Source organism: Canis aureus, chromosome 5 (genome assembly GCF_053574225.1).
Source record: "Canis aureus isolate CA01 chromosome 5, VMU_Caureus_v.1.0, whole genome shotgun sequence".
In the NCBI taxonomy this organism is placed as follows: domain Eukaryota; kingdom Metazoa; phylum Chordata; class Mammalia; order Carnivora; family Canidae; genus Canis; species Canis aureus.
The window spans coordinates 18,147,655-18,164,626 of record NC_135615.1 but is presented as its reverse complement, the minus strand read 5'-3'; the positions used below and the strand labels follow the sequence as shown (position 1 = coordinate 18,164,626).

Here is a 16,972-nt window from a genome sequence, read left to right as displayed (position 1 = left end):
ATAGGATTTTCAAATATTTTATTCGTTACCTTGCCTTTTCACTTTTTCTTGATGGTTACATTTAAAGCATAAAAGTTTTTATTTAAAAAAAAAAAGGTTTTATTTTTTAAATTTTGAGAAATATTTAATCTGTTTCTGTCTTTTGATGCCATATTTAAGAAACTGTTGCCAAATCCAATCACAAACATACACACCTATATTTTTTTCTGTTTTATAATTCTAGCTCTTAATATTTCGTGTTAATTTTGTATATATGTTATGAGGTAGAGGTCTGATTTTATTACTTTGTGTGTGGATATCCATTTGTCTCAGTACCATTTATATAAAAGGTTAACTCTGGGCTATCAGCCTTCCTGTTTGGAAGTCTTGCTGATCCATCCATCATCTTTAAAGTTCACAATTAGATACTCTTTTGACCTGGTTCTTGTGCATACAACACTGGTGCTGATCCTGTTCTTGGCACAGATCTTAAATTCTTGGAAAATGCAGTTGCCCACATCCATCTTATTTTACTGAAATAGAGAGATATGCATAGCGTAGTTTGATAGCTCAATGCATAATTAATGGAATAAACATTTCATTACATTATTTCAAGAATACACCTGTAAAATATCAGGTTGCATCTAATTGAATTATCAGAGACAAATATTAGGTTAGCAATTTGAATTACAAAAGAATTTCAAAGCCAATTTGTATGATATGGAGAAGCATTGTAGTACAATATAAAGATGAGACAGTCTTACCTCCCCACAAAAATAAGCTTGCAGTAAGATAAAGGAGAATTTGTATTTAACTTAAATGTGCCAAAGAACAATACATTTGTTTTGTTAATGAAAAGATTATAAATTATTCCCTAATGTTCTCTTTATTTCATCACTGATGAAGGTAGAATGAAGATTATTGATTTAGAAACCCTCAAAGCTGCCTATTTCTTTTAGAATTGCAGTTAATTGAAATCAGGTAAAAGGTTCCATTTTGCTTATTAAACTCTTTCTAGTTCAGTTGTTACACTTCAAATCATATGTCTCTCTGCTTGTCAGTCTTTGTTCTCCCTTAACTTAAAGGGAAATTCAAAAGAAATGTTCCTGCTTAGTTTTAATAATTTGTAATTTGAAGAGAATCTTAGAAAAATATCATAGAGAAAGGAAGATGGTGGCAGGGTAGGAGGAGCCTAGGCTCACCTTGTCCCACTAATACAACTAGATACCTATCAAGTCATACTAAATGCCTCAGAAACCTACCTGAAGACTGAAAAAACAAAGGCCATAACTAAAGAGAGAGAAGAGGCCACTTCAAAGAAAGTAGGAAGTATAGAGACATAGTTTAGGAGAGAAACAGATCCTATTTGCTGCCGATGGAAGGGAATAGTGGTCATAGTGAAGGGCAGGAGAGAGGAGCACCTGGGAATGCACATAGCCACTGACTTGGATCCTATTTGCTGCCAATGGGAGGGAGTAGTGGTCATGGTGAAGGGCAGGAGAGAGGAACACCTGGGAATGCACATAGCCACTGACTTGGATCCTATTTGCTGCCGATGGGAGGGAGTAGTGGTCATGGTGAAGGGCAGGAGAGAGGAACACCTGGGAATGCACATAGCCACTGCCTTGGAAAAGGAGAGCGGCTGAATTTTGGCAGTTCTTGCAACAAAGGGGGCTTAAAGCCTAGAATTTTAAAGGTTATTGGGCTTGGCTGGGATAGAATCTGTAGGGCACTATGCTTGGAGAGAGGCAGCAGGCAATCTACCTCGGAGCATACAGCATGGAAATAGTGATCTGAAGAGTACCAGGGGCACAGAGTGGAGAAGTTACTCACTCTTCTCAGACCATGTCCCTGAGAGGCAGTGTTCATGGAGACACGTCTCTGGGAACAAAGGAACCAGCTGGCTGGTGCCATTTCCCTCCCCTGACCCTGAGCACAAACACAGAGCCACCTGTGGGAATCAGTGCCACTCTGACACCAGCTGCCTAACTTGCTTACACCAGCCACCACCCGTTTGCACTCCAGGGGAACTGCCGTTTTCAATCATGCTTGCCTCAGTTCCAGCACAGCAAGCCCTTCCCCCAGAAGACCAGTACAAACCCCTGCGGACACCATGTGTCCCGACCAGAGTTTTGCAGGGTCTCAGTTCCAGTGGAGTGTGACAGGTCTCATTTCACAAGCTAGTTCAAACCTGCTAGATTCAGGCCAAGTACCAAACACTGCCCGCAGCAGATACTGAGAGCCTATCTCTCAGATGACTGGCCTGAGGGATAGAGGAGCCAGAACCCAGTAGCAGAGTGCATGCCGCACACCCTAGAGACACTCCCTGAAGCACCAGGCCCTGGGCACTATGTGACCATTTTCAGTGGTCCATTACTTTAGGAACAGGTGACATAACTGGCTTTTCTAACCCAGAGGAACTGACAGAGACCTAGACAAAATGAGAAGACAGAGGAATTTATCTCAAATGAAAGAACACGATAAGGCCACAGTACCAGAGATTAAAGTGAGACTGATATAAATAACATGCCTGATGGAGGATTTAAAGCAGTGACCATAAGGATGTTCAGTGGACTTGAGTAAAGAATGGAAGATATCAGTGAGACCCTTACAACAGAGATAAAAGAGTTAAAAAAAAATCCGAGATGAAGAGTACAATAAATGCAATTAGAAACACACCTGATGCAGTGAACATCAGACTGGAGGAAGCAGAGGAACCAATTAATGACATAGAAGACAAAGTAATGGAAAGCGAGGAAGCTGAATAAGAGTGAGAAAGAATTATGCAAAATGAGATTTGACCTAGGGAAATCAGTGACTCCATCAAATGTAGTAATATTCATATTATAAGAGTCCCAGTAAAAGAAGAGAGAGAGAAAGGGTAAGAAAATTTATTTGAAGCAAGAATAGCTGAAAACTTCTCTAATCTGGGGATGGCAACAGATACCAAGATCTAAGAGGCACAGAAAAAAACTCCCATCAAAATCAACAAAAGCAGGCCCACATCAAAACACATTATAATTAAATTTGCAAAATACACCAATCAAGAAAACAAAAGCAGGAAAACAAATCAGAAGCTTCCATGGGTAATCTCTTAAGGTTAGTGGGAGTTTTTTCAACAGAAACTTTGTAAGCCAGAAGAGAGTGGCATGATATATTCAATGTGGTGGGAAAAATCTGCAGCCAAGAGTACTCTATTGAGCAAGCCTATTACCTAGAATAGAAGGACAGATGGAGTTTTCCAGACAAACAAAAACTAAAGGAGTTTGTGAAACTAGCCCTGCAAGAAATATTAAACACACACATACACACACACCCCAAAACCAAAGGCAAAACCACTAATAAACATGCAAAGAAGAGAACAAAATCCAAATATATCACTAAAGAAAATCAGCAAAACATCAAAGACACAAAAAAGAATCAGAGAAAATTTCCAGAAACAACCACAAAACAAGTTGCAAAATGACACATACATATCTATCAATAATTGCTTTGGATGTAAATGGACTAAATGCTCCAATCAAAAGACATAGGGTGTCAGAGTGGATTAAAAAACAACTCTATATTCTGCCTATAAGAGACTCCTTTTAGACTTAAAGATACCTGCAGATTGAAAGTGAGATGAAGGGACCCCTGGGTGGCGCAGCGGTTTAGCGCCTGCCTTTGGCCCAGGGCACGATCCTGGAGACCCGGGATCGAATCCCACGTCGGGCTCCCAGTGCATGGAGCCTGCTTCTCCCTCTGCCTGTGTCTCTGCCTCTCTCTCTCTCTCTCTCTGTGACTATCATAAATAAATAAAAATTTAAAAAAAAAAAAAAAAAGAAAGTGAGATGAAGAAACATTTATCATGCCAATAGATGTCAAAAGAAAGAATAGCAATACTTATATCAGAGAAAATAGATTTCAAAACAAAGCTGTAACAAGAGATAAAGAAGGGCCAACAAAGTGGACAAACAGGAGATCTATCAATTGTAAATATTTATGTACCTAACATGGGAGCACCCAAATACATAAAACAATTAATGACAAACATGAAAGAACTAATTGGTAATAATACAAGAAAATTGTATGCATGTTATTTTTATTTTATATGTATATTTTAATTGGAATTAGTTGCTTTTATTCCTAATCACAAAAGTATCCATGAACACAGTGTACAATTTGGATATTTTAGGAAGGCATAGAAATCCCTAATTCAGTACTTTAACACCCCATTTATATGAATAGGCAGAAAGTCAACAAGGAAACAGTGGCTTTAAATGACACACTGGGCCATGGGTGATGGACTAAAGAGATATTCAGAATGTTCCATCCTTAAGCAGCAGAATACAGATCTGGAATATTCTCTAGAATAGATCATGTATTAGGCCACAAAACAGGCCTTAATAAGTGCAAGAAGATTGAAGTCCTACCATGCACCTTTCCTGACCACAATACTATGAAACTAGAAGTAAACTACAAAAAACAGTCTGGAAAGACCACAAAAACATGGAGGTGAAATAACATCCATCTATCAATGAGTGGGCCAACCAGGAAAAAAAAGAAGGAATTTCAAAATATATGGAAACAAGTGAAAAAGGAAATTCAATTTTCCAAAACCTTTAAGATGCAGCCTAAGTGATTCTAAGATGGAACTATATAGCAATACAGGCCTACCTCAAGCCACAAGAGAAATCTCAAACCACCTGACCTTACACCTAAAGCAGCTAGAAAAAGAACAACGGCTAGAAAAAGAACAACAAACAAAGCCTAAAGCCAGCAGAGGAAGAAAATAATAAAAATTAGAGCAAAAATAGGGGTGTCTGGGTGCCTGAGTTAGTTAAGCAGCCAACTCTTGATTTTGGCTCAGGTCATATTCTCAGGGTCCTGGAGTTGAGCCCTGCTTCAGACTCCAACCTCAGCAAGGAATCTACTGGAGGATTCTCTCTCTCCCTTTTCCTTTGCCCGGTCCCCTCCCCCGCCCCCCGCCTTCTATCTTTAAAAAATATTAGGACAGAAATAAATTATATATAAACTATACAAAGATAAAAATAGAACAGATCAACGGTAGCTGGTTCTTTGAAAAGATTAATAAAATTGACAAGGCTCTAGCCATAGTTACCAAAAAGAAAAGGGAAAGACCCAATTAGAATCACAAATGACACAGGAGAAATACCAATAATGCAGAAATGCAAACAATTATAAGGGAATATTATGAAGAATATATGCCAACAAATTGGACAACCTAGAAGAAATGGAGAAATTCCTAGAAACATAAATTATGAAAACTGAAGCCGGAAGAAATTAGAGCAGACCAATAACCAGCAGACGACTTAAATCACTAATCCAAAAACTCAGAACAAACACAAGTCCAGGACCAGATGGCTTCAGAGGCAAATTCTACCAAGTGTTTAAAGAAAGAGTTAGTACACATTCTTTTCAATCCATTCCAAAATACAGAAAAGGAAGGAAAATTTCCAAATTCATGTTATGAGGCCAGCATTACCCTGATACCAAGACCAGATAAAGACACCACAAAGAGAATTACAGGCCAATATTCTAGTGTAAAAATCCTTAACAAAATAGTAGCAAACTGAATCTAACAATACATTAAGAAAATCACCACCATGATCAAATGGGACTTATTCTGGGTTACACGGGTGATTCAATATCTGTAAATCAATCAGTGTAATGCACCATCTTAATTAAAGAAAGGAGAAGAATCATAATCATTTCAATAGATGTAGGAAAAGCATTTGATGAAATACAACATCCATTCATGATAAAAACCCTCCACAAAGTAGGTTTAGAGGGAACATACCTCAATAATAAAGGGAATATATGAAAAAATCACAGATAATATCATAAATGGGGAAAAACCAAGAGAAAAACTTCCTGTCTGGTATTGTTGATGCTGACTATTGCCTAGAATTTTAGTTAGGGCAAGCAAGCCAAAATGCTTACATTGGCTCACCCGGACTCTCTTTGTGGCCTGAGCTTTCTCACAAGAGGAGGGGCTAAATTCCAAGTAAGCAGCCTGAGATACAGAACAAGGCAGAAGCTGTGTTGCCTTTTGTAGTCTAGCACACAACATCACATTGACCATATTTGGTTCGTTAGTAGCCAGTCACTAAGGTTAGCCCACAGTCTTTTTTTTTTTTTTTTTTTTAATGGAGTATTTTAAAACCTATGGACACCTTTAAAGAACCAAATTTTTAGTGTAATTTACCCACCGGCCATAATTTTCATTATTCCTTTCACATGAAAAATACACTCATCTCCTCCTAGTACCTCCGACAAATCTCAGTTATCATGGCATCGGGTTCAGGATGGAGTCCAAGATCTTGCCATCTTAATCAGATGCAGCAGGGATAAGGTGCCGGGGTTGTGTAGTCCCTTGAGTGCAAGTCTTCTCAATAGGAATGAAGACTTGAGAATTAAAGAGACAGTTCTCTACTATTGAAAACACAACATTCTGGTAACTTGCTAAAGACTCTTACATTCAGAAAGAAGATGGAAGTCACACTAGACCATAGCAGGTTTGAAATGCAGCCTAATGCATGCTATCAGTTCTTCAGTTAGGACTTAGTCTTAACTATGGAAATTTTTCTTCATGGCTCTTTGCTGTCTGTCCTTAAGAAATTACTTGTGTTTGCAGCTGTGTTTTCAGCCTGCTTCCTCCCTGTGGGACTTCTAAGACCCAAAGGCCTATTTTCAATCTGTGCTATCTAGGTCTCTTTTAGTCCAGACTCACAAACAGTGTTTTTGATGCTGTAATTTTCTTAACTTTTTGAGTTTTTCTGTGACTATCAATGGACTTTATGTCAGTAGAAAAGCCACTCTCCCAGGTCTTTTTGAGATAAACTTTTCACCTGAGGTCTCCTGTGAAGCTCATACTCTTAAGATCCTTAAAGAAATTTGAGGCATACCTTAAGTCCTTCTGAGGTCTTAACAAAACATTTTATAGTCTTGGCTTCATCCATAGGCCATGTTTTCCTGGATTTGTTCTTGACCTAGAATCCATTTCTTTATTTTAGCATTATTTGACAATTCAGCATATGGAAAGGCTATAAATGTGGAAAAAATATTTGAACCCAGTTAGTCCTGGTTCTTTCATACTGAATAGACCTTCTTTAGTTTATCTTTCATATCAATTTTACTTTCAAGTGGTTTGTGGCACGAGTTACTTTTCCTCTAGTGTCATTTTCTTCAATTACCTAGAACCCTTGCTGTCAGCCTCTTCAAGGGCCATCAGGTTTCCACTAACAGTCTCTTGGAAGCTCTTTTGGTTTTCATTCTTACTTTTCTCTACATCCTTTCAGGTTCCACCTACCTCTTGGTTCAAAGGAGGTTTAGGTTTAATTTTTTTTAATGGCAGCACCCTATTTTTAATATCAGTTATCTGTGCCAGTTATTTATTGCTGCATAATAAACCACCTCAAAACCTAGTTGCTCAAAACAGCATTTATTTGGTTCACAAGTGTTTAGTTTAGGCAAAGCTGAATAAGGCCAACTCATTTCTTCTTCATTTGGTATCACCTGAGATGATTGGAAGCTGGGGACTAGAATCATCTAAAACCATGTTCATATAAATGTTTGGCCGTTGAGGCTGGCTTTTGGCTAGGATGTTAGCTGAGTCAGTCTCAGCTGAAATGTCTACATGAAGACACACCAGGTGGCCTGGGCTTCCCCACAGCAGCTAGATTCTAAGGGTTAGTTTCCCTAGAAAAAGAATGTCAATGGAAGCTATATCACACTTTTTAACCTAGTCTTAAAAATTACACAGCAGTTCTGCTGAATTCTATTCACTGGAAACCAGTTACTAAGGTCAGCACATTTTAAGGGGTGGGATTATCATGGGAGAAGTGTCAAAAAATTTATAAAACCGCCACATCCACTCACCTTGTCTTATCAATCATATCCAGAAGAAAGAAGTTCTTCCCAACTCAGCATCAGTGAAAATCTGTCAGGTTTTTGGTTGTTTTTGTTGCTTAGTATGTTCTCTTGTTTTGTGGGAAGTAACAGAGGATTATAAGATAACACTATTCAATTAGGTATTCTTTTTTTTTTTTTTTTTTTTTTTTTGTCCAAAAGTATATGATTCATCTCACTAAATTTTTATACTGAGAGGTGTGATTTCTTAACCCTGAGAATCATTTCTCCTGGGAGTGCAATTCAAATTAGTGTAAATCATTTGTAATTCAGAAAAAAGCTTGTGGCATTAGAATCAGTAATTATAGATTCAATAATTAGAGTCTTATTTTCAAAGGCTTCTCTTAGGAAGCATTTATTTTCTCAGACCTACATAAGTCAATATGATATTACTAAAACTTCTTAAAAATTAATGGAGTATTGAGACAACCGAGTGGCTCAGTGGTTTGAATATCTGTCTTCGGTTCAGGGCATGATCCTGGGGTCTTGGGATCGAGTCCTTCATCGGGCTCCCTGTGGAGCTTGTATCTCTGCCTCTCTCTCTCTTTCTCTATGTCTCTCATGAATAAATAAATTTTTAAAAAGTATGGCATGTTAGGATGGGGGAAAGGGTAAGAGACTTTCTTTTCTTTTTTAAAATTTTATTTAAGGGATCCCTGGGTGGTGCAGCGGTTTAGTGCCTGCCTTTGGCCCAGGGCGCGATCCTGGAGACCCGGGATCAAATCCCACGTCGGGCTCCTGGTGCATGGAGCCTGCTTCTCCCTCTGCCTGTGTCTCTGCCTCTCTCTCTCTCTGTGTGACTATCATAAATAAATAAAAATTTTAAAAAAATTTATTTAAATTAAATGCCTGTATAAGAGAGTTTCTACTAAGAGGTGACTTACAGGTATTTTATGGAGGAAATATCCAAAGCAGTCATAGAAAAATAAAAGCATAAAATGAAGTACAAATGTTGTGTGGCAAAGACAATGATAGCAGAAATCTATTTTAGTAACTCCTAGTGGTTTTAACTTTGTTCTTAATTTTCTAAGTTCTTCAAGGTTTCACATTTTAAGACTCTACTACAATATAGATTATATTTTATTGCAAATGAGTTTATTTTTAAAATGGGAGCACCTGGCTGACTTACACTTTAGAGCATGTGACTCTCTTTTTTTAAGATTTTATTTATTTGTTCATGGGAGGCACAGAGACACAGAGAGAGGCAGAGACACAGGCAGAGGGAGAAGTGGCCCCATGCAGGGAGCCTGATGTGGGACTCGATCACGGGTCTCCAGGATCATGCCCCAGGCTGATGGTGGCACTAAGCCACTGAGCCACCAGGGCTGCCTGAGCATGTGACTCTTGATCTCGGCATTATGAATTTGAGCCTACGGTTCAGTACAGAGACTTAAAAATAAAATGTTTAAAAATAATGTTGGTTATAGTTTTTAATTAAACTATTTTCACTCCACTTCCAAACTGTATTGTTTTATTCATGCAGATTGATGATCTTACAGCAAAACTGGAAACTGAATCTTCAAGGTGTCTACACCTGGACGCAAAAAATCAAGTTCTTCAACAAGAGTTATTATCTATGAAAGCAACAGAGAGGAAATGTGAAAAACTAGAAAAGAATAAAAAGAAGTTGGAACAAAAAGTAGTAAACCTCAGAAGTCATTTAGAAGTCAATGTGGTAGAACGCAGTCAAGTAGAAAAGTATAAACGGGAGATTGAAGAGAGAGCAAGATTGGTTATAGTAGAAAAATTAAAAGAAGTCAATCTATTTTTACAGGTTAATTTTTTAATTTATTAATCTGTATGTGATATGCTTGCATTTATTTCACTACAAATTACACTTTGGTTATATGCATTGTGTATGCTGCCTCTGCTTCCTTTATAGCAATCTGTTTGGTAGATTTCTGGAGGCATTCGTTCCTCCCTGTAAAGATTTCTGTTTTCATCATTATTCTCACTAAATTGATCTCCTGAGAATCACTTTATTTTTAAGACCAGTTTGTATGAATCAAGACTATTAAGAGGAAAAGAAAAAAATTGTGATTTAAAACTTTTACCGTGGAGTGTCTGGGTGGCTCAGTTGGTTAGGCAGCAGACTCTTGATCTCAGCTCAGGTCTTGGTCTCATGCTTGTGAAATCAAGCCCTGCACTGGGCTCCGTATTCCATTCCTGGGTTATTCTTCTTTTTTTAAGATTCTATTTATTTTTTTAATTTACTTATTTATTTATTGAGCATGAGCAGGGGGATTGGCAGAGGGAGAGAAAGAATCCTGGGCAGATTCCATACTGATTGTGACATTGGGCTTGGCCTCAGGACCCCTGAGAACATGCTCTGAGAAGAAATCAAGAATCGGGTTATTCTTAGGTTGTATTATGCACTTTTTAAAATTTTTAATTGATTCTCTTGTTCTTTGAATTATCAGATCACACTAGTACTAATATAAGAATGATTGAACTTTATTTTTATCAATCAGATTTAATTCAGGTGACATTGATGATAAATATTTTACACTTAACTTTTTTTTTTTTTTTTTCAAATTCCTCTCTGAATCATTGACTCACAGCTAAAGGAAAGAAATATACTATAATTTTCCAGGTTATAGCTGTTTTAAAACTGTGCTTTTAATTTGCTTTAGACACAAGCAGCATCTCAAGAAAACTTAGAACAGTTAAGAGAAAGTAATAATGCTTCAATAAGAGGTCAACTGGAACTCAGAATTAAAGAGCTAGAATCTGAAATATCCAAAATCAAAAATTCTCAAGAAGATAAAGCAGAATTGGAAAAATACAGGCAACTCTACCTAGAAGAATCAAAAATTCGAATGTCATTGACAAATAAACTGAGCAAGTAAGTTAAAACAGAATCATAGAAAATAGATTTAGCTTATTAATTTGTCTCTAAAGCATAATTTTTATGGAGATGGGTTTATGAGATGAGTAGGAAGTGAGGAAGTGAAAACCAACTGAATAGTATAATTTTGGAAAATAATGTTTGTAAATAAACTTACCTTTATATATTCATCCAGGACAGTTAGCCTCTCTCCTCCATTTTTTTTTTTTTTTTGGTTTTATATGACTTTATTTTTTCCCCCTTAATATTCTCAGTTAATCTGGTCTCATCGTCTTTACAAACTAATTGTTTAAAGCTTTATAATTTAGACAGCATACTATTATAAAATTGTCAGAATTACCCTAAATAGAAATATTAGTGAGTTTATTTTTAGAAGATTACATCTTTAACCCAAAAGATCAAGTGCCAATACTGCACATCCTGGCAGATTGGTAAATTAACTTTCTTGATTGTATCTTTGGTATTATTACTAGAGAGCCTTGGGGGTGGGGGGAGGGAAACTATCCTTTGTAGCTTTTCTAATTTATATAAAGGTGTACATGTGAAATACAGAAAGATTCACATACGGGTGAAAGGCAGTATAAATCCCAAAGTGGTGATACCTGGGTGGCTCAGAGGTTGGGTGTCTGCCTTTGGCTCAGGGCGTGATCCTGGTCCAGGGATCAAGTCCCGCATCAGGCTCCCTGCAGGGAGCCTGCTTCTCCCTCTGCCTGTGTCTCTGCCTCTGTGTCTCATGAATAAATAAATAAAATGTTAAAAAATAAATAAATAAATAAATAAATAAAAATAAATCCCAACGTGGATAAAAATAGCATCATGGTGGGCATGAGGGGGCGTGTGGAAGACAAAAAGGGCAGATTCTACCTCCAGGGTCTTGGTAACTATTATCAGCTAATTGCCTCTGGAGCTGTTTCAGTCCTTTCTGATCACAGCTCTGTGATCAACCTGGCCCCTAGAGATTATTGGTCTGAGGTATTCCTCGGTGCCAAATACTCAATTTCTCTGAGGTAATGAGTGAAATGTACAAGAGTGGTGAAAGCACAATCTTGAAAATGTCTTTGAGGGATGGTTTATTTTTATGTCTCTAAACTGGTTTACTAGATATAAATATGTGTAATGGCATCCTCCAGAATCTTGTAATTACAGCCATTCCAGAAGGTAGCAAGTATTACCTGTCAATCCATGTACATCACGGACAGCCATTTCTTTCCCTCCCCTAATTTGAATTTCTTGTTAGTTAGGAATCCCTAGAATCATATATACTCCTTTGGAACAGTTTTAAACCTATGGTTATATATAGTAGCTCTGCTCTGTCACATTTTCAGCATTAAAACACTGTTTAATGGCACATTCTGTTTACTATCTGGAAACTTAAAAAAATGCAGGTCATTTAGGAATGATTTGGAGAAAAATGAAACACTAAGCATTTGTGTTGTGTAATCTTCACAGGACTAGTGAGAGGCTGGCAGATATCACTACCAAATATCTGGTGGAGAAACAGCAGAACAGACCTTTCCACAGCACTCTTACTATGAGACCCGTCTTGGAACTGCCTTATGTTGGAAATCTGACTAGTAGTTTACTGCTGGATAGAAATGTTACTCCAAGAGAAAATGTAGTGATTCCTACCTCAAGCTCGCGCCCTTCAAATAACAGCATTGATACTTACTTGACCAAGGTCAGTTATATTATCTTTTCTTTTCTTGAGTTTCAGATTTCCAATAAAATTTTTGTTTTTACTTTGGTGAAATTCTGAGTTAACTGAATAATGCTCAGTAAGTAAAAGTGATACTTGTTTGTGCTAATAAGGAAATAGGACAGAAATTTTATGGTATTTTTTTAGTTCCTGGAGCTCTTATTTTCAAGAGATACCAATTATTAATTTTATTCAATAAATACAACTAAACTAACACAGTCTATCTTATTATTTTTAAAAGATTTTATGTATATGAGAGAGAAGAGACTGTGCTCACAGGCCAGGCAGGGAGAGAGGCAGAGAGAGGGGGAGAATCTCAAGCAGACTCCCCACTGAGCATGGAGCCTGACTCGGGGCTTGATCCCATGACTCCAAGATGATGATCTGAGCTGGAATCAAGAGTTGAATGCTTAACCAACTGAACCACCCAGGCACCTCCAAATGGACCCATTTTAAATTTCTTGAAATGCTATGTTAAATTGGATTTTGGAAAGTAAATATTATTACATACTAACCAGAAGTACACTTAGATGCTTTAACTTATTTTCTGATTAGCAATAGTTTATAAGAAGTTCAAAGCTTGTTGTAACCCAAATTTTCCACCCCTGTACATAGTGAATGATTAGAATCCAAATGCTTAACCATGTAGGGATGTTTATTATTTTAACAATTCCATGGTAAGTCCTTTTTATGAATTAAATAAACTTGTAACACTAAAAAGATTGATTTTTCTTTTTATGTTATATGTTTTGGGGGCACCTGTGTGACTCAGTGGTTGAGCATCTGCCTTTGACTCAGGTCGTGATCCAGGGATCCTGGGATTGAGTCCTGCATCAGGCTCCCTGTAGGGAACCTACTTCTCCCTCTGCCTATGTCTCTGCTTCTCTCTCTGTGTTTCTCATGAATAAATAAATAAAAGCATTTTCTTACATGAGAGTACATCCTTAATTGCTTTCTTATAACACTTTTTTTTTTTACTTATATTCTATTTCAATTTTTACAAAATGGCTTGTTGAGCAAATGTAGATATTTTCTAAATAAGTAAGTCAAGCAAATATTTTATTTTATTTTATTTTATTTTATTTTATTTTATTTTATTTTATTATTTATTTTATTTTATTTTATTTTATTTTATTTATTTTATTTTATTTTATTTTATTTTATTTTATTTATTTTATTTTATTTTATTTTATTGAGAGAGAGAAAGGGAACAGGTGGTAAAGGGAAAGAGAGAAGAGAGAATCTTAGGCAGGCTCCATGCTCAGAGTGGAGCCCGGTCTCATTGCCTGAGCCAAAATCAAGAGTCTGACACTTCACTGACTGAGCCACCCAGGCACCCCACAAATATTTGGATATTTAAAATGAAATTCACGTATATTTACCTTGATGCCATCACTTGAATGATTGATGACTAAGATGACAGTGATAGGGAGTCTTTAAATAGCAACTCATTTCCATGGTGTATCATTGTTATTAAAATACCCATTTCAATCAATGTACATAGGCTTATGATTTCGATAGTATATTCATAGTTTTATTAATGTAGAGAAAGGTAGCATAGGCTCATGTTAAATGAGGCCTCAGTCTTGATCTTTCATTCGGCTTCCTTGTCTTCTTGCTCTCTTCTCTTCTGATGACTTTTAGTATTATGTTTGGGTGCCTTTCTTCTTTATTGTGTATCTATTATAAATATTTGGTTTGTGATTACCATGAAGTTCATATAAAACATCCTATGTATGTATAGCAATCTCTTTTAAGTTGATGGTTACTTCAGCTCAAACAGATTTTGAAAACACTGAATTTTTACACCCTGCCTTGTTTTATATATTTGATGTCATAGTTTACACCTTTGTATTTTGTGTATCCCTTAACTAGTTACTGTAGATGTAATTGATATTATTGCTTTTGTCTTGTAACCTTCATACTGGCTTTATAAAAATGATTGCTCTATTACCTTTACTCTATGTTTGCTTTTACTATAAAACTGTCTCTTATAATTTTCTTATTTCTGGTTATGGTGGGTCTTTCTTTCTTTCTTTCTTTCTTTCTTTCTTTCTTTCTTTCTTCTCTTTTATTTTATTTTTTTTTTTTTGAGAGCAGAGTGAGTGAGAGAACACAAGTAAAGGATGAGGGGAGAGGGAGAAGCAGACTCCCCTCTGAGCAGGGAGTCCCTTGCAGAGCTTGATCCCAGGGTCCTGGGAGATTCTTCACTCACTGAGCCACCCAGGTACCCTGGCCTTTTGTTTTCTGATTAAAGGAGTCCTTTTAACATTTCTTATAAGGCCTATTTAGTTGTGATGAACTCCTTTAAGTTTTATTTGTCTGGGAAACTCTATCTTTCTTTCAGTTCTGGTTATAAACCTTGCCAAGAATATCCTAGGTTTTTTCCTCTTAGCACTTGGAAAATATCATGCCACAATTTCTGCTGAAAAATCAGCTGATATCCCTGTGGTGGTTCGCTTTTATATAACTAGTTGCTTTTCTTTTTTCTCTTTTTTCTGCTTTTAAGATTCTCCTTTTCTCTTTAATTATGTGTCTTGATGTGATCCTCTTTGAGTTCCTTTTATTTGGGACTGTCAATGCTTCCTGGGCCTGGAGGCCTGATTTCTCCCCCAGGTTAGGGAAGTTTTTAGCTATTATTTCTTCAAATAAGTTCTTCATCCTTTTCTCTCTTCTTTTTCTGGGACCTCTCTAATGTGAATATTATTACACTTGATGCTGTCCCAGAGGTTGCCTTATCTTAGTTCTTCAAATTCTTTTTTCTTTTTGCTTTTCAGCTTAGATGATTTTTACTACCTTATCTTGCAGATTGCTGATCTGTTCTTCACATCTTTTAATCTGCTGTATGTTGTGTCTGGTGTATTTTTCATTTCAGTTATTGTATTCTTTTCCTCTAATTGGTTCTCTTCTATATTTTCTCTTTGTTGAAGTTCTCACTGAATCCGTCCATTCTTCCAAGTTTGCTGAGCATCTTTATGACCATTACTTTGAACTCTTTATCAGGTAGACTATTTATCTCTGTTTCATTTAGTTATTTTTGTGAGGTTTTGTCTCGTGGCCTTATTTTTTCATTTGTAACATACTCCTCTGTCTCCTCATTTTGTCTGACTTTCTCTGTTTTATTCTAAAATTGTTCTTTCCAAATTTTCCCTCTTTAAAATACATTGCTTTCAACAATGAATGTTAGTTATAAAGTCAAGCAAGAAGAAAACTTTTTCTTTTTAGAAAACATTTTTATAAGTGTTGTGTGGTCATTTTTCTCATTGGAGCTGTGGTGGGGTAGGTGACAGATGACAGTGCTCTTCTTTTTCTGAGTTCAGAGCACAGGAGTCAGGCAGATGGAGTTAAACTTAGCTTTGTTACTAATACATACTAACAGATTGGAGAATGTGGTTTGGGTGGGTATGTAGCCACAGTGGGCTTCCCAATTCTTTATCCCAAATTAGGCACTTCCCCACACAGTCATTAATGGAGGAAACAAATGTTTGATGCCCATCCCACAAAGAAGAGAGCAGACCTGAATTCATGTTACCATGCGTGAGCACATCTTTTCCAAAAAGGGATTTGGAGTCTCATAAGTACTGCTTAGTGCCTTCTCCCCAATTCACCCATTAGGTAAATCTCCCTTCCTATTCTGAGGAAGGTAGAGATAAGTCCACTTGTGGGTCATGATGGTTTACCTGGATTTCTGACTGGATTTAAATTAAAGTTAGTCATGTCTTTTGTTCATACCAAATCTCATAATGATGAGAAGTTGGACAGAGTATATTAGATGGTAAAGAGAAATCTGCTTTGTGTTTATTTATTTTTTTATTTATTTTGTATTTTATTTATGATAGTCATACAGAGAGAGAGAGAGAGAGGCAGAGACATAGGCAGAGGGAGAAGCAGGCTCCATGCACCAGGAGCCTGACGTGGGATTCGATCCTGGGTCTCCAGGATCGCACCCTGGGCCAAAGGCAGGCACCAAACTGCTGCACCACCCAGGGATCCCTGCTTTGTGTTTAATAATCCACAACATAGATAACTCATTTGTTGATTGATTTTGGTAAACCAAGTTTTATTTGGAGGAAATGAATAATTCTTTCAAGGAAGAATATTCTCCATTTCAGCTTCTTTGTTTCAACTAAAGATTTTCTCCTTCAGGTTCCCTGTCTTATGCTTTAAAAAATTTGTGCTTATAAATGGAGTATATTAACTGTTACTAATAGGAGTTAAGATCATTTCTATGGCTTTATTTTTATTCATGACTTTAAAATTTATAATTTAATTAGAAAGCTGTTTTGTGCCTCATGCCTAGACATTATTGACCCACATGCCAAACTTTTATGTGTTCATTTACTGTCAGTTATAGTTAAAAATGTAGGTATTTTTCCTGAAGGTGATGAAGTAACTGGCATAAAACTCTAGGCCCTGGGAAGACCGAAAGCACATTCCTAGCCTGCAGCTCTGCTTTTTTGACCTGAGGCAAACTGCAATCTCTATGAGGCCCTTTTTATCTCTTATGTAAAATTAGGGACTTTGACTAAATTAGTGTC

At 36.8% G+C, this 16,972-nt stretch overlaps 1 protein-coding gene across 3 annotated transcripts in view; it reads left to right on the top strand.

Annotated features, from left to right (window-relative positions):
* The window catches only part of LOC144313759 (ankyrin repeat domain-containing protein 26-like), a 115,191-nt gene that overhangs the window by 86,585 nt on the left and 11,634 nt on the right, over positions 1–16,972 (top strand). For all 3 annotated transcript variants that reach the window (XM_077896999.1, XM_077897000.1, XM_077897001.1), the window contains 3 exons: positions 9,374–9,664; positions 10,524–10,735; positions 12,188–12,416. In XM_077896999.1, the coding sequence (XP_077753125.1) occupies positions 9,374–9,664; positions 10,524–10,735; positions 12,188–12,416 (732 nt within the window). The remainder of the gene's footprint in view (positions 1–9,373; positions 9,665–10,523; positions 10,736–12,187; positions 12,417–16,972) is intronic.